This window comes from Protopterus annectens, chromosome 2.part2 (assembly GCF_019279795.1).
Source record: "Protopterus annectens isolate FY-2018-M chromosome 2.part2, PAN1.0, whole genome shotgun sequence".
Classification (NCBI taxonomy): domain Eukaryota; kingdom Metazoa; phylum Chordata; order Ceratodontiformes; family Protopteridae; genus Protopterus; species Protopterus annectens.
Window position 1 is genome coordinate 924,614,737 of NC_056730.1, and position 20,966 is coordinate 924,635,702.

A 20,966-nucleotide genomic window follows, 5' to 3' on the forward strand; every position below is an offset into this window, starting at 1 on the left:
TGACTTATTTTGCTTATGCTTATTCATAGCCATATTGTGTTAGCATTAGTAGCCTCTCTGCATCTTGGCTTAGCTACGCTCATTCATGGACAGTGTGGATTGCCTTAAAGTGTCCGTGTAAATGACTATGAATACCACCCGCAAACTTTTACAATGGATATTTTACCTGAAAAGTTATAAACCTCAAAAACTGGCCAATGAAGGAAGAGTAAGATAATTAGAATTATATTCAATATATTATAATGTGAAAATAGGGGATTTGATTAAGTTTTACAATTGTTTTCACAATGATGTTTTAGCTGCTAACTTGAATGCTGAATCTTGTTTTTTCAAGTAAACACCTGCTACTTTGTAAGGCATTCACACTTTAACACTGCTAAATCCAGTGTGCTCAGTAAGAGCTGACAAGCAATTGGATAGGCTTGGTTTCTTAGAAAAGCAACAATAGACAGATTTAATTCATACAATGTTGGTCTCAGACTACATGATGACATTTAAGGTTTGAGATTTGATTAAGGAATATTGAAAACTGGGGTTTGCTTTATCTGCTTGAGTCTTGGCTGCTCAAAGACCAGAGTGTCTCAGCTGGGAACCAACTTGTCACGTAGCACTCATGGGCTGCAGCTTGCACTCAAACTTGACTGCATATTTGGGCAAGGTGCAGCAGCTGTATAAAGAGACTGGAGCTGCCACACAGACAGGTAGCCAAGCTCAAGTAAGGTAAGATATGCAGCTGTAGGGAAAGAATGTCAGGGAGTCATAGTTTAGTGGGTAGGTTTTGGAGGTGACAGAGGGATTTAGGGATAGGAAGGGAGTGAGATTTAGGATTAAGCTTAAATAATGAGACTGAGTTCTAGGGTTAGGAAGTAAAAGAGGAATTTAAGACTGGCGAGTGAGAGGGTTAGGGAGCAATAATGGAATTTAAGTTTTGGGAGCAATGGGGAAATTTAGGTTTAGGAACTGATCTGAGAATTTGGTGTTAGGGATCAATTTGGGAATTTTTGTTTAGCGACTGAGAGAGGAATTTAGGGTTAGGGAGTGATAGGGAATTTTAGGTAATTGATAAGGAGCACGTTTTAAAATTAGGGTTTTGGACCAGGTGGAAGTTTTAGAGTTAAAGTTATTGTTTTAGGAGGGCAATATAGTGGGAGGTTGGCCATTTGCCATGTCTGGCAAGTCACAGCAGTCAAGTCATCTGCAAACTAATAGCATATGATTGTTTGTAGGAGATCATTGACCACTGAACTGCTCCACCATGATTTTGCCTTGTTTTACTTGTACATGTTATTTAATTGTATCTGTAAGAATTCATTCATATACATATTTATTAATTTACTTTAGAGTACATTGTTTTCTGACATGGCAATGAATACAAACATTCCCACTGTTTCTGAGGAATGTACAGCTTTATTGATCATGACCTTACTGTCATTCCTCCCTTGATCTCTGACATATTATCCCCTTTTGTTCAGCTAATGCACACATTTATGTATCACTTCTTAAAGTTTTCTAACCCTGTTTATGCACCACAGCTTGTTTAACTGATATTTTTATCTAATTACAATACATCAGTTTACATGTATTTGTGGCATTCTTAAAATCATTACGAATCCAACCTGATAACTTCTGCTTCTTTGGACAATATAGTCTTCTGAACAAGGATATCATAAATACAGATCTGATGAAGACAAAGTATACTCTGTAAAGAATGATGTGGCTGTCCTCATGGAGCTCAGGAAGTGAAACCTTCCCAGGCTGCCAGCCCCACCACTATTCCCATATTCTACCATTCTTTGTGATTTGCTGCGTTTCTGTCCTTTTGTCAAAGCTCAAGAGAGAATAGAATGGCACAAATTTGCTTTTTCATCTATTCTGGCTATTCTTCTTAACCCTGTGTTAGCTTTTTCACTACAAGTCTATAATTAACTTTTGTTCTCATTTCTAAATTTACCTGGTAGTTGTAGATACATAGATACATCAGTTTTCTAATGTTACCTGCTCCCCCTTTCTTAAGCCTACTGTGTTTAATTTCCATTATGCCCTCCCGTCTTACCAAGTCTGCTGTGGTAGGCAAATTCTTTATTTTCTGGCAAAAGACACACATATCGTCTGCACTGTCTGTGACAATTCCTAGTCCTCGGTATATACTCATTTAATTAGGCCAGTAAATGGCTCTAGTAAAGGTCTTGTAGACTAAGGTTTTTCAGGCATCAAAAAAGTGATCCCCAACATCTCCCAGGACTTCAGACACTATTTTGTATGAGTTTCAGTCAACCTAAAGAATACAAATCTATCTGCATCAACGTTTATTTAATGAGGCCTTTGTCCTTCTAAAATCAAACATTGAGACTAGTCCACCTTTCCCTAAGTACAAGAGCAATAAAATGGTGATAGCTAATAAATCAAGTGGATATACAGATATCTCCCAAATAATAACTAGGCAAAGGGTTCTTAGAGAAAAGGAAAAAGGAAAAATTCAAACCTCCAACCCTGATTATGGTAAACTCGGTTATAAGAGAACCCTGCACAGCTGAAGCTGAGCTTCCTTTTTCCTCTCTATCTATCATCCAGGGATCACCTTTGCTTCCTTGAACAGAAATGATCAATATTCAGCTGTAGTTAAAAGGTGGAGAAGTTGCAGTCCTTCTGGATCTCATTCCACAGCACCTTCAAGTTTTAGGAATCTTTGCAACCCTCCGTTGCATTAATGAAGACTTTTTTTCCTGGATCAGGCAGGACATCAGCCCATCCATCGTTTACAATTTTAATTACAGGCTGTTACTGGTCCTCATTTGATATTGATCAGTCTCAGCAATATAGACAGCAGAGTGACATTTGTACAGCTAACATCAGTCCAGTATGTGATCCTGTTTCAAGCAGCAGTTCAACAGCTGCCATCATACCCAACATCCTATACTACTAATGTAAGTGCACCCATTGTAGGTCCATCTAATGTAAATGATGTTGATCCACCTGATTATGGTGTACTTGAAGCTTATATAGCCAGTTCCATGTCACTTAACATATGTCCAAACTGCACTAGCATTCTTGATGCAGCCTTTTTGTTTTTGTAATAGGTTATCCCACTATGGTTTAACCAATGCTGTATCTGCCATTGTCAGTGCATCCTCACTTTGAGCCTACAACTGTGATCAGTTCCTAATGCCAGCTGACTGCCATTTTGGTAACAGTGATACTAACAGAAGGTCATTTGTACTTGTTGCAGTGGGACCAATCTGAGGTGATGCCAACAAGTATCATTCTTTGATGATACTAGGCATGAGAGAGGCCAAATCTACCTCCACTGCAACCTGAAGTTTTAACCTGATTACACCTAAAAACAGAGGCAAATATACTTACCAGTAAAAGAACTCACTGAGACACACAACCAAGGGTGAGTTTTAAGGGCAATTAAGATTAAAAAAGATAAGGCATCTTGAACAGGACAAAGGTCCTATAATGAAGGAATTTGGTGATAACAAAAGAAGGGATTCATCCTCTTATCTTTTCAATGATGCAAAGCTTAGATAATTATCCAGGTGATACAGAGGAGAGCATGTATAATGAAAGCTTTATCTTCTTTAATATAAACTGCAGGAGACATGATAGTTAACCCAGCAATCCTACTGGATAGTTCCCCATTGATAGACATCCCAAGGAATGTCACCAATGCCATTTGGTTATACCAGAATACCATGTAACTAGCACCCAGGAAATTAGATCACCATGAAGGATGCCACCAATAGTGCATGCTTATAAGTGGATAGCATCAACCTAGCCCCCAGGAAAGCAGATAATTTTTGTTTTGACTTTTTACGGAGTGTACTCCAAATACCAAAACTAGATATAAAAGTGTCAGCTGCAGCTCTGAGGTATAACTCAGTATCACAAATTATAAAACTTTATTCCCCAGATGTGGAGTCAAGGCCATGTCAGGAAGCACATGTTGACATAATCAGCTTAATAATGAGAAGCCCAGACTGCATGGTCTGCATGCAGTACTTCCAATGTAACTTGTCAGAGAAAGTGTTGTGGACAATGGCTCTATGAAAGGCATTTTAAAGAACAAATGAGGGCACAGACATCAACATCACCTCCTCCCAGCAGCTTTGTGCTTCTGCACTGGCTTGGTTCCCTTGCAATCCACAGCTACCAAATAATAATAATAATAATAATAATAATAAGTGACAGCTGGGATTAAAAACAACAAGCTGGGAACAAAAAAACAAACAAAAAAAATCTTGCTTTTTTCCCACTTTTCTGAGATTTAAAAAAGTTCAGTTACAGGCTTGCTGTTCTTGAACTGTTTGTAAGTTTCTGTGAGGCCATTTTTTGCTTGGGCTAAAGGGAAGTCTCTCTGTTGATCAGTGGCAGTGAAAAACATTGAGCAGCCTGCCTGCCCCTGCGGGAGTGGTTACTGACTTGAAACTGTAGTTTTACTGGCCATTTTGGGTCAATTCCAAAACTCCTTCTTCTTCCTCTCTTAAAACCTGGTTGCCTCATGGTTTTGGCGTCTTTTCAGGCTTGTTGGCTGTTGGTGAAGCACCCACCAAGAGGAGAAAATGCTGAGAGAAGAAAGGAGCCACTTTTGAGATTTTAAGTATTTTTCCTCTGTTTATTTGCTAAGTTTTTCTGCATAGCCACCTATTTTGAGCATTTTCTGGCTTGTTAAACTTGATTTCTGCATTAGTAACTATATTTAGAGCACAACCTAGAGCTGTTTACTGAATTTCCTGTTTGCACTTATTTTTAAAATCGTTTTTTTCTCAAAACTTGCATTTTATCTGTCTTTGGCCTAGCACTCTTGTGTGGGGTCATTTACTGCACTGTTATAACTTGTTGATACTTGTGAACCTCTGCTATCTCTGAAAAAAAAAAAAAAAAATCTTGCTTTTTTCCCACTTTTCTGAGATTTAAAAAAGTTCAGTTACAGGCTTGCTGTTCTTGAACTGTTTGTAAGTTTCTGTGAGGCCATTTTTTGCTTGGGCTAAAGGGAAGTCTCTCTGTTGATCAGTGGCAGTGAAAAACATTGAGCAGCCTGCCTGCCCCTGTGGGAGTGGTTACTGACTTGAAACTGTAGTTTTATTGGCCATTTTGGGTCAATTCCAAAACTTCTTCATCTTCCTCTCTTAAAACCCTCTTTGCGTTTTGTGGCGTTTTTGTGCATAGCGCAACAGCAGGCAGCGCTGCCTAATTGGGTTTAAACTATTCCTGGCTCCACAAAGTTTGCTCTTCACTTTTTCCCTTCGAACTGCTCTATCTCTCAATTTAAACACCATATTCTCATTCTAAGGCCCTTCACTGGTCCAATTAAGTAATCCTACAAGTTAGCACTATTAAACCATAAGCACTACTTACTCTTATACTCTCTACGATTACCCTGTCCTCTGTTGGCCCATCTTAAATTCAGTTTCCCTATATTACTCTAGCATGTCCAAAGGTCAGTCAATGGTTTCCTCTCCAGTCCAGCTGGTGAATCTGGGAATTTTGAGGCAATGTTACAACTGTCTCATGTACACGGACAACCCTCTCCTCCTCCAAACAGGTTCAAATATATGTGAGAGACGCAACTATTTAGCCAAACTGGAGGCTGAGCTCTCTCATCTCAAAACTGGTGTAACCAGTCAGGAGGAGAGGGTAACCTCACACAACACAATTCCAGTATCACATAGTCCCACCACATCAGCGAACCAAACACATAAATACACAAAAACATACTCGGAGGCTCTAAATCAAAATATACCTAAGCAACAGAGACCTCCAAAGCAGACATCCAAGCAAACGCTACCTCAAAACAAAACACACACAACACATAACCCACAAAGTCAGTGTGCCAAGCAGCCACAGCCCTTAAGACTAAATAACACACCTGATACTCTTGTAATAAGTGACTCTATTGTCAGACACACTGACGTCCCGCTCACCAGGCTGAATAAAGAGAAGGTCACGGTGAGCTGCCTGTCAGGTGCTAGGATCCGCCACATAATGCAAGCACTCAGGTCACTCCAAAGCAAATACAAATATGACTCAGTCATTGTACATGCTGGTGTGAATGACCTGAGACGTACTTCCCTGGACTACATGAAAAGAGACATAGAGGAGCTCTCTGATCATGTAGCCCAGGCTGGTATGACCCTGACCTTGAGCAGCATCTTACCCTCACCTAGAATGATGCCACAGTACAAAGACAAAATGATTGATTTTAACAATTGGCTAAAGTTTTGGTGTCATTCAAAGGAGATCCAGTGTCTGTCAGCCTGGGATGACATGCTCGACAAGCCACGTTCCTTTGCTAGGGACGGCTTGCACCTGTCACCACTGGGCTTTCGGATATTGGCAAAGGCCACCCCCATAGTGCCTTTTTTAGGCAAGGCTCAAAAGTCAAACCCAACCCCATAGACAGCACAAGGAACAAGAAACTAAGGGTAATGCTGCTAAATGCCAGAAGTCTTAACCTCAAGATGCACGCACTCGAAGCTCTCCTCAGTATGGAGAACATCGATATTTGTGCAGTGGCAGAAACCTGGTTCAAGGCTCCAGAGAGCACCCCAGCACTACCAGGCTATACCTCATATCATGCTTTTCGGCCCCAAAACCCGGACCGAACCACAAAAGGAGGGGGAGTTTCCATATTTATCAAGGATATCCACACCTCCAGGTTAGTGGCATTGCACAATGTTTCGGAGACCATCCATGTGCAACTAACAGTGGGCAAGACTGCTTTTCAGTTTATAGCATCCTACAGACCACCCTCTCAAAGTCAGGAATCCCACTCGGCTTTCCTGAAAACATTGGAGAACATGAAGATCTCTCCGAACACCATTATATTGGGCGACTTCAACTACCCAAACATTGACTGGGAGCACTATTCAAGCCCCAGCACCTTAGCCCAAAGGTTCCTGGAAATTATAAACTCAAATGCTATGGAACAACTAGTCACCACTCCACAACATACTAGACCTGATCATTACCAACATGGGGACTCTATGCTCCACACCAGAAGTATATCCCTCATTGGTAAGATCAGACCATAAATTAATTTCACTAGATGTCCACATCCCGACCCCACCCCAGCCCAGAAAACCACAGTGAAAAACTTCTCAAAAGCGAACTTCTCACTTCTCAAAACCGAAGTGGAATCCTTCAAGGCCCCAGGGCCAGTGGAAACTACGGCCCAAACTGCAGAATCCTATATAAATGCATTCTACGGACATCTCCAGGAATGCATGGATCATGCTATCCCAAACAAAACCAAGACCCAATCATCCAAAGGCAGTCGTCCAGTCTGGTGGACCCCTGCCATAAATAAACTGTACAACAGAAGGAGGAAGCTACTACATGATAGAGCAAAATCCCTAATAGGAAGGCATCTCTGATCAGTACTAGCAAAAATTACAATCCTCATAAAATCCTCCAAGGCCAGCTTTGAGAGAAAAATTGCACAGGACACCAAAGACAATCATAAGGCTTTTTCAGTTATGTTAGAAACCTGGGATGCAACTCCCAGACTTGTTCTGAGTTGATTCTAAATGACAAAAATACACTGAACCCACAGACATCGCCAGTATCCTGGCAGACAGGTTCAGTGCAAACTTCTCCACCCCAAAAGAGCAAGTATCTATCCCGGCAGAGGGCTGCCTCCCAAACATCTCTGATGCTCAGGTGAAGGCTGCCCTCTCCAAAGCAAAAAACACTGCTTCCATGGGACCAGATGGCGTCCCAGGTTGCGTCCTACATGAACTCCAAGAGGAACTAATCCCTCAAATAAAACAGCTATACAATCTCAGCCTCACTACAGGATATGTGCCCACAGAATGGCGTACAGCAACAGTGTTCCCACTCCACAAAGGTGGAGCCTCTACGGACCCTGGAAACTATCGCCCCATAAGCCTGACTAGCTTAGTCTGCAAGGCTATGGAGATGATCATCATAGAGCCCATAAACAAAGACATTGGGGATCTACAGACACTAGATCCTACCCAGTTCGGCTTTGTCAAGGGCAGATCCTGCCTTTTGAACCTGGTTGACTTCTTCAAAACAGTCACCAAAGCCATAGATGAAGGGAAGGTAGTCCACACAGCCTATCTGGACCTTGCAAAGGCATTTGACACAATACCCCACTTGGGCATCATAGATAAGCTATCCAGCTTAAATATAAACCCCTATGTCTCAAGATGGGTCGCAAACTGGCTCAAAGACAGAACCTACAGAGTGAAAGTAGCTGGAGCCATGTCAGACTCGAAACCGGTCACAAGTGGCGTCCCACAGAGTTCTGTCCTGGGAACACTCTTGTTCGGTATATACTTTTCTGAGGTACAGGCAAACGTGGGAGGACTATGGCTCACCAAGTTCGCAGATGACTGCAAACTGGGCACCATAATCAACTCTCCAGCTGACACAAACATCCTTCAAAAAGGTCTCACAGAGACAGATAACTGGTGCCAGCGCCATGGTTTAAAGCTAAATGCCAAAAAATGTATAGTCATACCCTTTGGCAAAAACAATGTGCCCACAAATTACCACATAGGCGGAAACCCATTAAATACAGAGAAAGTTATTAGGGACCTGGGGACCCAAGTTGATAGCAATCTCTCCTTTGAAAACCACATTGCCAAAGTGGTTAGAAAGACCTTCTACATAGCCCACCTCATCACGAAGGGTTTCACATCTAGATCAAGAGAGGTAATCGTGCCCCTTTATTCATCCCTCATCAGGCCCATCATAGAATACAATGCCCCTTTTGGGATGTACCTTACCCGACACCTGCAGCAATTAGAAAGACCCCAAAAGTATCTCACCAAGAGGATCAAGGGTCTCAAACAGATGCCATATGCTGCTCGGTTAAAAAAACTCCAGCTCTACTCAGTTGCATACTGCCTACTTTGAGGCGATCTATGACTGACATACAAAGCTATGTCAAATCCAGAATTAATGGACATGCTCCACCTCAGTAAATCTAAATCCCTTAGAGCCACACGCTCGAGGGACTTGAACCTCAGCACAGAAATAAATAGAACTTGCTGGAGGGACAGGTTCATAACCCAGAGGCTCCCTTCACTCTGGAATAGAATTCCAGTTCATGTGAGGCAGAGCACCTCACTGTATCTCTTCAAGAAGAATCTTGATAGGTGGATGGGGGATCATAGGTTTGTCCCAGGGATTACTCCCATGTCACTATTAGACAGAGGCACAGTAAACTAAACCTTAAAAAGGGCACAGTATACTCAAATCAAGGGGTGGCGTAAGCCATACAGAATCGGGCTAGGCTTATAATTGCCCCAGGGCAGATAGCCTAGTATGAACCTATGAACCTATGAACCTATAAGTGTACCACTCCAAATACATTACAGATAGTGCTGCTTCTCAGAAGCCAGGGTACTCAGTGGAACTTAATTTCCCTTGGCCACCTACAGGGAAGGTTACTACACTTCTAACTTCTCAGGCAATTGTCCTTATAAGAGCCAGCCAAGGAAAAGATCTCACTCCTCTTGTCAGAATGTTATAGCATCACCATGGACTAGTGGACAAGGAAGACTGTAGCCCGGGTATATGTTATTCCATTCCACCTCTTCCCCACACTAAGGGCAGGGCCCTATCCGGACATCCCAGTTCATCAAGAACAGTAAGCAGTGAAAGGAGGTCCAAATGATCCTGAAAAATAGACATCTAGGAGTCTTTCCAGATGGGAAGGGGCTTGGATAATATTCCTGATATGTCCTGTTCTTGATCTGAGCAGCCTAAACCAATTCATTGTTAAACAGCCTTTTGCATGGTCACTCTTTAGTCAGTCCTCCTAAACTAAAGACTGAATGTGCTGTGTGTATGTAAGGGATTCTGTTTCTACAGCAAAATAACCCCATTTCTACAATGTGCACATTTTTTTACGAGGGTCCTTGTACCTGACTCCGTGCACAGTCAAGTAGTATTCCTCAACTGTTTCATTAACTGTATATTAACTGTAGCTAGTCATAACTCCTTTTCCTCAGGCCCTTTTAGTAAATTATGAGAGGGACAGGGATGGCATAATGGTTAGGTCTTTATTTCATGGATACAATGTACAAGGTTTGATTCTGACCTGTAGTTATAGGCTTGTAACAATCTACAGACTGATAGCATAGTATTTAACTATGTGCAAAGAGTAAAAAACTTTAACAGATGTGACTTTCAAATAAAGGATAATGTCTTCACCTCATAAACACTAGGTACAGGGTTTGATTCTGACCTCAGGTTGTTGGCTAGGCTTAAAATGAGCCTTCAGAACAGTTATCCTAGTATTCACCTATGAACCTATTTAACTAATCATATCACTTTTCCTTGTGTCTCGCTAGTACTTATTTTAATCAGTTATCAGTGCTTTTGCCCAGAGTCTTCCAGTCATTTGGAATGTATTTGTCTGAACAGACTGATTTATCTTAAACTGTCTAAAGCACTGTGTACTCTGTATTATCACATATTTTGCAACCCTTGCTGTACTGTCACTCTTGTTACATTGTACAGCATAGTTTTACTTTCACTCAGTTTGCTTCACATGCATACTTGCATGTGACCTGCATTATGGTTCAAAAGGCTACAGGACCAGTTAATTTACTTGCATAAAAAAGATAAACACATAAATAAACAGGCAAACATACAACGAAAGGTCTGTACACGTATCCCAGCTCACCAGGGTCTCCTCCTACTTCATTCTGTTCCTGTTACTTAAATATGTCTTCCTACCATTCCCATTGCCTTTTCTTACTAGGATAAGCATAAAGCATTCATTCCCATCATTTCTGTGTAATGCTACCTGCTTAATCTCACTCTCTTGAATACCTTGTATGCCTTGTTTATTACATTTCACTCAGTATCCACAGTAACCCAGATTGTTATTATGCCAGTAATGTGAATATTCCCACTGCTGGTATTACTCATACCAAGCTTATTGTATTTGCCACACCCTAAGCAGCAAGCAGAAGTAGTGAGAACTCTTTTTATTTATTTATCTAGTTTTTAACATCTTAATATTAAGTTACATTGCAGTTAAACACTTGGAGTGAAGGATGGTCTTTGTATTTGGGATCAACTCCACCCCACCCCACCTCTGTTCTCTTTTCCCTTAGCCAGCCTATTAAGTCCTTTAGCTGTTCTTTTTTCATAGAGCTACATTTACTGCTGGAGTGCATTTTAAATGCATGGTCCACCTCACATGTCATAGCCCATTCCCCAAGTAGTCCAAGCTCATTATCAACGTGCCATTTCTTCATCTGTATTTTGAGCTCTGCATTCAAGTTGCTAGATTAAAAGATATAGCATGGAGGTTGTCTCCTGTAATTTAAGACAATTCTTTGGAACACTTTGTAGTAAAAACTGAAATTTTGAAAAAGAACAAGGACCTTGTGTTCATATCAAAAGATACTATTTGAGTGCACATTTTTTAAGAGTAAAATAAGTTATCTGTGTTGATCTTTAAACTGTGCTGTGAAAATTTCAGCTAATAGAGTGTTGTTTTAGGGCAAGCACTTTTCACCCACCCAACATAGTCACATGAGATAACAGAAGGATCTAGAATACAAGCGTATGACTTAAATGGAAGGAGTCATGCTGAGTCTTTATGATTGTGCAGTTGTCATTCATGATCCTCCTATTCTTGTATTGCCTTTATTCATGCATTTTACTTCATATACTCTCACTTTCAGGATGTAATAGACCCAGACCACATCCTCTGCATACATCTGTCCTCACTTGATTCAGTTATGGATCTATACAATATGCCTAACATTTAGCCAGCATACAGCAAAATGGCGTAAACATGCTGATGGAAGCAAAACTGCTGGTTACATTGGAGCTCTTCTCTGTATAGTTCCCTTAACACTCCATCTGAAGCTTTGCTATGCAGTCTCCATGCTGCACAGGCTGAATGCTAGGAAGCATTAATAGAGCTTTGCAGTTTACTTTTGCATGGACTTTACTGTTGGTTGACAAGGAAATAACCTGAAATGAACATTTTTCTTTAGTAACTCAACTTCAGAAATATGTATGCCCACCTTTCCAAAATCATGCCCAGAAGAGTACATTGCCCTTCACCCTGCAGCTGTAAGAAGGCTCGGTGACATGTCATTGCACAAAATACCTAATAATGCTGAAATTTGAAACTATCAGAATTTATCTAATAGTTTTTTTTAACTTTTCATGTAGCATAAAGATAAGGATAACACTATATACAAATGTTTACTTTGTGTTTAACTGTTACTGTTATAGTTTTAATAATCATATACATATTTCAAAGTTTATTTTGTTTTATTTTAAAGCAGCCATTTTGGACTCAACATCAGTTGATAGAGCTGTTTCTGAAAGTCCTCAACCTGTCGAAACCCCAGACATGTCACCATGCAGATCACCCTCCACTCCACGGCATCTCCGATATCGACAGACAGGAGGTAAGAAATGATGAAAACAATAACAGTGCACTGTGCTTCATTCTGTAATAAGTTTACAGAAAAAAATGTTCTATCAACACACTTGCCAATAATATTCTGATGGTGGAAATGAAAACTGAATTGAAAAGTATATTACGTTTCTTTAGATCTAGTCTAGGAAAACAGTAAATGAGACATACTGAAATATAGATTCATGGATTCATAGATTGTTACTAGACTAATGACTCAGAGGGCCTTTATAAGCCTAGCCACATTTTCTCAAAAGAATAATGATGTCTATATCCAAATAGAACATTGTGGGTCAGGCAGTTATAAGCTACCTCTGTCCATAAGGGACATGGGTGGAAGACCTGGTGTAAATTTCCTATTCCCCATTCAATGGTCTAGATTGCACTTAAATTGGGTAATAGAACAACTCAGCTTCAAATAGATGGCAGCCTGTTCCGTAGGATGGGCAGTCTGTGGGGCACATATCTGTCTCTCCAGCATGTTCTGTTTTAAGTCACAGACAAAATTCAGACTCATAGACCTTGTATTTCTGGTACTCATTGACCTACGAATGTGGAAGTTTCATAAGTGTGGGGTTTGTGGATGCCTTGTAAATGAAGCACCCCACAGCAATTTATAGGAGACTGAGTAGGGGGAAAGGGCTTTAAGGCACTTTGCATAAGGCAGGTTTGTTACACCTTATATTTTTTTTTTAAAGAACCTCTAAGGTTATACTAGTTGCTGCATATGCCTGGCCAGGTACATACTGAAGGGGGAGTTGTACTCTATGATTGATCCGATAAGGGCAGGATAATGACCTCTTTGGACCTAGATGCCATGCCATTAATTATAAGTTGTGCAACATAAAAGGATTTCCTCACCACTGTGGCCATGTGCTGGTCCAAGGAAAGGCTACTGTCTAATGCATACCCAGATTCTTGACCACTGAGTCGACTCTTAGGAACATGTTATCAACAGGGTAATTAGCCAGAATGGTTTATTTTCTAAAGGGTACAAACAGGCATTTCTTAGCATTGAGTTTAAGGCCATGGTTTTGGCACCATTTGTTAGTCAGAAATAGGCCTTCTTAAAGAATACTAATGTCTGTAAGGGAGCCGATGATGACTCCCAGCTTGCAATAATTTGCAATCATCTGCAAACGTATTCAGCCTCAATCCTTCATTATGCTTATTTCCACTTCAGAGAAATAAATGCTAAAAAGGAGCAGGCCCAGTGCTGAGCCCTGGAGGACTCCATTAGTGACTGATCTCTTGGTGGAGGTGGCTTCAGCTATTTTGACCTTGTGGGTACTATCATTGAGCCTGTTGCCTATCCAGTTATCCAGTGGGTGATAAAATGGTTTATACCTAATTTAGTGAGCTTGTCTATAATTCCTGAGTGGGGTATTGTATCAAAAGTCTTGGCCAGGTCAAGGTAAGGTGTTGATCCATAAACATACTGAGTCCCCCAAAAAAGCTTCTTAAAAATATTGTAAATCAACAAGTTACCCAGAATCTGACTGAACTTGACATCTATCATAAACATTATAGCTTTGGGACAGGTCATTCTACAGAAACTGCCACTGTCAAACAGATAACTGTAAACAAATGGTCAAAAGTTATTATATAGTTGCCATTCCTCTAGATAGACTATTCCAGAATATTTCATTCTGTACACAGTTTTTTGCTATTGCATTATGTAACTGAAGGGGGGGTTGGTTAAGGATCACTGGGCTGGTATTAAAGCTCTGTGTCATGTCATATAGAAGGAACGAGGTGAGAGAAAAGTGACTTTCTGTCCAGTAAGTGCTGGGGTGCTACTATAGTTTGTTCTGGTTTACCTTTTTTCTCAATTTTTCCAACAGAATGTGCAAACATATAGTGAATACCACAATGTACAGTACACAGATGATAACCAAGAATAGAATACCACTCAGTACAGTACACAGATGTTAGCCACCTTTCCATTTTATTCAGCCGACAACTTGATAAAATACTGTATTTTGGTTTGGATTCCATACTTTAATGGATTGTGAACAGCAGGTAATTATTAATCAGGTAAAAAAAGTTATACTGTTTAGAAAACAAATCTGGCAAAACAAATGGCAAAGTCCATCATAATAGTTAGAAAATCCAGCTTCAGAGAGATATGTTAACCATTTGCATTCATTTGGAATTTACAGTACACAGATGATAACCACCTAGGGAATACCTCTCAGTACAGTACACAGATGATAACCACCTAGGGAATACCACCCAGTACAGTACACAGCTGATAACCATCTAGGGAATACCTCTCAGTACAGTACATAGATGATAACCACCTAGGGAATACCACCTAGTACAGTACACAGATGATACCCACCTAGGGAATACTACTCAGTACAGTACACAGATGATAACCACCTAGGGAATAACACTCAGTACAATACACAGATGATAACCACCTAGAGAATACCACTCAGTACAGTATGCAGACGATAACCACCTAGAGAATACCACTCGGTACAGTATGCAGATGATAACCACCTAGGGAATACCACTCGGTACAGTATGCAGATGATAACCACCTAGAGAATACCACCCAGTACAGTACACAGATGATAACCACCTAGAGAATACCACCCAGTACAGTATGCAGATGATAACCACCCAAGAAATACCACTCAGTACAGTATGCAGATGATAACCACCTAGGGAATACCACCCAGTACAGTAGACAGATGATAGCCACCTAGGGAATACCTTTCAGTACAGTACACAGATGATAACTACCTAGGGAATACCACCAAGTACAGTACACAGATGATAACCACCTAGGGAATACTACTCAGTACAGTACATAGATGATAACCACCTAGGGAATACCACTTGGTACAGTATGCAGATGATAACCACCTAGGGAATACCACTCAGTACAGTACACAGATGATAACCACCTAGAGAATACCACTCGGTACAGTATGCAGATGATAACCACCTAGGGAATACCACTCAGTATAGTACACAAATGATAACCACCTTTCCTTTTTATTCAGCTGATGACTTGATACAATATTGTGTTTGGGTTTGGATTCCATACTTTAATGGTTTGTGAACAGCAGATAATTCTTAATTTGGCAAAAAAGTTATATTGTCCCCATTCTGGGCTAGTAATCAAGAAGCCTGAATCCTCACCACTGACACTGGAGAGGGACATTCACTTGGAATACAAATGGATACACTCAGCATTTCCAGATGCAGACCAATGTGTACCAAGCACAAGTTCCCTTAAGAGCACACAGAGAACACTGCCAGCCTGGGATCTGGATTTCTTTATATGTGTTCTTTATATGCCTCCAGGGCCCCAGTAAGGCTCCCCACTAGCACAGCTATATGGTTAATTCCTCAGTTGAGTGTCCAAGCCAAGTCCGCCAGCACCCTCTCTGTGAAACCAGTGCTTCTTGGCCCTGCTCCAAGTAGCTCTCACACACACACACACAGACACACACACAGACACAGACACACACTCTGAGATTTGATTTTTGCACACACACTCACACACACACACACACACACACACACACACACACACACACACACACACACACACACACACACACACACACACACACACACACACACACACACACACACACACACACACACACCTGGGAAAGGCTAGCACAGATTTACCTGCTGTGCCCCCTTCTGCCCAGACCATTTATCACTGCCACCAAACACTACAAAGCCAGCTACCTAAGGCTCTTGAAAGGGTATCCAATTATACTGAGTGAAATTAATATTAATACAAATGGTAATGTTGACCAAACAGCCAGGCTTCAGGAGTGGCCACAGTGCCACCAACAGCTATAAGTACTCTCAAAGGTTAAAATATTCTCTAAAGGACCAACCACAATGAAACATTTAAACATATATATATATATATATATATAATAAAAGAACATGAAAATATGAAATATCTATTTACAGTAAACAAAAGAGTTTCAATCACAGGAAATATTAAAAGTAACACAGCTGGAAAGATTCACACAGTTAAAGAAAAACAAAACTTACCTATTCTCACTATATTGTCCTGACTGGTCTAGAGAATTACTGTTCCTACTTACTTAATAGAGCAAGGCAAGATGAAGTAGGTGACGGATCCTTCTATTTCAGGTTCCAAGAAACAGTCTACCCTGAGACGTCTGTCTCACGTAATATTAAAACATTATTACTGTACAGAATGCATCACATACATCTGGTCATCTGACTTTTTGTTCCCATGCAACCCCCCATTGTTAGAAACTGCCAGGATTTAGCACCTACATGTCAATAACACACACAAAGTAACATTGATCAGATCTGGTGCAGCTTCTCAAAGTCATAAAACAATTATAAATTTCTACACACAAAGCAGCATTGATCAGATCTGGTGCAGCTTCTGAAAGTCATAAAACAATTATAAATTTCTACTCCTCCTACAGAGACTAACAAACCATGTTGCTTGCGCCTCTGGCATCATTCAAAACTGTGAGATAATTGCTTTATGGCCTAGGCCCAGTAATTTAATTTCTTACTGTTTTCCAAAGTTAGCTGGAGCTGAGCTTAACCTCTTCCAGTATCCTTTCCTTTTATATATATATATATATATATATATATATATATATATATATATATATATATATATTTTATTCAGTTACAATACAGTCAGGATCCACTGTTGGTACCTTTTTAACACAATCAACTTTACAAATCTGTTTTCAGCACAAGCATCTGTATAAATCAGTTTGATTTTCAAATATATAATTCTTTACTAAATTCCAGCTAGCTGTGTTGGCATACATTACCCATCCATTACCCTACTTCTCCTGGCATAGCTAACATTACCTCACATCGTTAACTAATTAAAAAACAAAATCTGGCAAAACAAATGGGAAACTCCATAGTAATTAATAGTAGGAAAATCCAGCTACAAAGAGATGCCAACCATTTATCCTTCTTTTTCACAGAACAGTCCTTATTGATTTATCAGTACGCTTTGTAAAAAAATATGAAAAATGGCACACATCCTGACATTTTAGGAGAAAGAAAATACCTTCCTGTACATCTTCTGTTAAGTTATGGTGCTATCCTGCCAAACAATAATTTGGTGCAAAACAAAGGAAACAGTTCTGCAAGGAACATAATCATCATCATCAACCCTCCTTTTCCCATTTTCTACATGGAGTCAGTGTCATATCAACTGTCACAGTCTCTCTTGATTCGGTTCCACTCTCCTACTTTCTTTGACAGTCATTCCTGACTGTTGTAGGTCTTCTCTCACTCAGTTCATCCACCTCTTTGTTGGATGCCTTCATTTCTACTTCTCATCTTCCTGTCTACCCCCAATCTTCTTCATCAGATTGTCTTCTACTTTTTTGCATATGTGCCAAAACCATGGTAATCTGTTTTCTTTGTCCTGCTGTACAATTGGAGCTACTTTGGCTTCTGTTCTTATGTCCTCATTTATTTGCCTGTCCCACAGTGTGCATCCTACCACCTGTCTCAGACACTTCATCTCCATCACCTCTAGCTTCCTCAACTGCTCTGCCTTTGCTTCCCAGGTTTCTGCATCATACAGTAGTACTAGTTGCACCACTGCTTTGCACACTTTACTTTTTAACTTCTTTGTCATTCTTCTGTCATGCACTACTCCTGACATTCTGTGCCAGTTGGCTGCAGCCCATCTGATTCTAACTTTGACATCCTCATTCAGACTTCCCTTCTCCTCAGTCACCTCTTCCAGATACCTGAAGCTGTTAAACTGTTCTACTACTTTCCCTTATATCTCAGTTCTCAGCTTCATCTGATTTCTCACATTTGCTGAAATTACAACTATCTTATCTGTACTCAGTTTCATGCTATGTGCCTTCAGTTTTGCATACTATTCCCTTACCCTTTGTTAAAGTTCTTTCTCAGAATCAGCCTGTAATGCCACATTGTCTGCATACAGCAACTCTGTTGATCTGTCCCCTCCAATCTGTTTGCTAATGTATTCCATCACTAGTATGAACAGCAGTGGGCTAAGAGCTGAACTCTGATGCACACCCACTCCCACTAGGAACCCCTCTGTGAGACTGAACACTGTTTGTACTTGAGTAATTATGTCCTTGTACATTCTCTGCAATGATTCTGTCAATGTTTCTGGAACTTCGAATTATCTCAGGAATACTCAAATCAGTTTTCTTGGACATTTGTCATATGCTTTCCCCAGGTCTAGGAATGGCCAGTCTCTGTTCCCTTCCTGAGTAGTAGACTCTGGATCCCAAGCCAAGTGAATGCACTGCACTGACGTTTTGGATCCTGGATACAGAGAATATCCAGCTTTTTCCTTACCATCATGTCATCCACTTCTAAGCTGCATCCTGTCAGTAAAACCACACTGAGTGTAACAATTCTTCTTTCATGTTTTCAACATTGATTGATTATACGTCTAGTTTTCATTCAACAGAGCTGTCCTAGGTAACCAAGCTGGGGAACTGGACACTGGCTGGTCTGTAGGCAATTGACACAGGGCTGATGAGTTTTTATGGTGGGCAGACACTGGCCAATAAGGTCTCATTCACCCCTCCTACCATTAGCTTGTGTCTCTGATGAGGATTGGAGTAGACTAGGTCCTGAACCCACTTATCACTGGCAAGTAACAATGTCCATTTTTGATGACCTTAGTCAATACAACCAAATCATCTAGTAACACTTTTTACATCATTAAGTAACTAGCCCTGACATGGCATGCAGTCTGTGATCTGTGTTCTTCTATCTTGAGTATATTGCACATCATAGTTGATGCTCAAATGGGTAGGTCTATAAAACTATTCCCCCTATAGGCACCACCTAGAGTCTATGCTGCTGCCCCCAGCTCCTTTCTCTGAGAGATACTGAGGCAAATTCATAAAGATTACAGTGATGCATAACATGTACACCCCATGGTAACCTTCCAGAATTCATTTAGAGCCCCAACCATGATGCTTTGCATTAAGATGCACAGCACAGTGGTGGGCTATTTCTGCAGCCATGTTACATGCTAATGAGGCACTCCAGGGGAGAGGCATATATCTATTAGTTCTGTACTCTCTCAGGAACTGCCTGCAGTGAGCCATCTATGCAGCCAAGTAATTTGCAGAATCACTCGACTACGCAGATTATCATAGCTGCTCCTAGACCCTCATGGTACTGAACATGGCCAAAAGATCGTGTTCACCCATAATAATACAGGTAAGTGTTGTGAAGTTTAATGGTAAGGTAGTGTTAGGAGGTGGATGCATGACTGTATGTGAGGGGCTACATGTCTGGCTCTAATGTGTGAGTGTTTGACTGGCAGATAACAGTTGGGTAGTTATTGAGGGGGTAAGTTAGTAGGGTGTGTGTGTGTGTGTGTGTGTGTGTGTGTGTGTGTGTGTGTGTGTGTGTGTGTGTGTGTGTGTGTGCATGTGGAAACACAAGGAAAGTCTGCAATAGTTCTAGGTGGACTACTGGCTACAAGGGATACCTCTGTAAATTTATGCCTGATCATCACTTAAACAGAATAGGGATTAGGGTGGGGAAAACCACTAGCCACCAGTGATCTAAACTCATGCTAAGCTACACTTAAAAAAACAGAACAGGGATTGGGATGGTGGTGGAAGCTGTGATGCCCCTGCACTGGCCCAGAAATCAAGAAGCCTCAATCCTCACCACTTGCACCAGTGAGGGACGTGCACATTGGGAGGATGACAAGTACGCACACAGTAATTACAATTTCCCTTAAGAGCACACAGAGATCACATTCAGTCTGGGGCTGGCCCAGAAATCAAGAAGCCTCAATCCTCACCACTAGCACCAGTGAGGGTCATGCACAGTAGGAGGATGACAATTACACACACAGTAATTACAATTTCCCTTAAGAGCACACAGAGATCACATTCAGTCTGGGGCTGGTTTCTCCCTCTCTCTCTAGATCCCCAATAAGGCTCCCCACTGGCACAGCTATAGGGTTAAGATCTCAGCCAAGTGGTCAAGCCAAAACCTCCAGCACCTTCTCTGTCCAACCAGTGCTTTGTGTCCCTGTCCAAGTAGCTGACACACAAATACATACACACACACACACACACACACACACACACACACACACACACACACACACACACACACACACACACACACACACACACACACACACACACACACACACACACACACTTTCAGATTTGATTTATAAACAAACACACAACACTCCTGGGGAAGGCTGGCACAGGTTCATTAGCTATGTCCCCTTCTGCCCAGTCTATAAGGTAGTACCAGCTGGCACCAACCATTTTTTATCAGCTACTATAAGTCCCTTCCCAAGGGTGACCAATTCTACTGTGTAGTGTTACTATTATCCAAATGGTACAACAACAACAAAATTCAAATAGTCCACCATGGCAGAGTATGAGTAAAAACTTTAATAACCAGGATAAGCACTTTTGAGTAATCCAACTCTTTTTCAAATCCAAGTACAAATGGTAAGTGTGACGAAATCTTTTAAGGATATTTAAGAGTGACCTATACAGTGTCACCAAAT

General features: G+C 40.9%; 1 protein-coding gene across 1 annotated transcript in view; it reads left to right on the top strand.

Annotated features, from left to right (window-relative positions):
• RASGRF2 (Ras protein specific guanine nucleotide releasing factor 2) overlaps positions 1-20,966 on the top strand; it is a 1,933,635-nt gene that overhangs the window by 1,263,577 nt on the left and 649,092 nt on the right. The window contains exon 16 of the mRNA XM_044064238.1: positions 12,291-12,416. Coding sequence (XP_043920173.1) covers positions 12,291-12,416 — 126 coding nt within the window. The remainder of the gene's footprint in view (positions 1-12,290; positions 12,417-20,966) is intronic.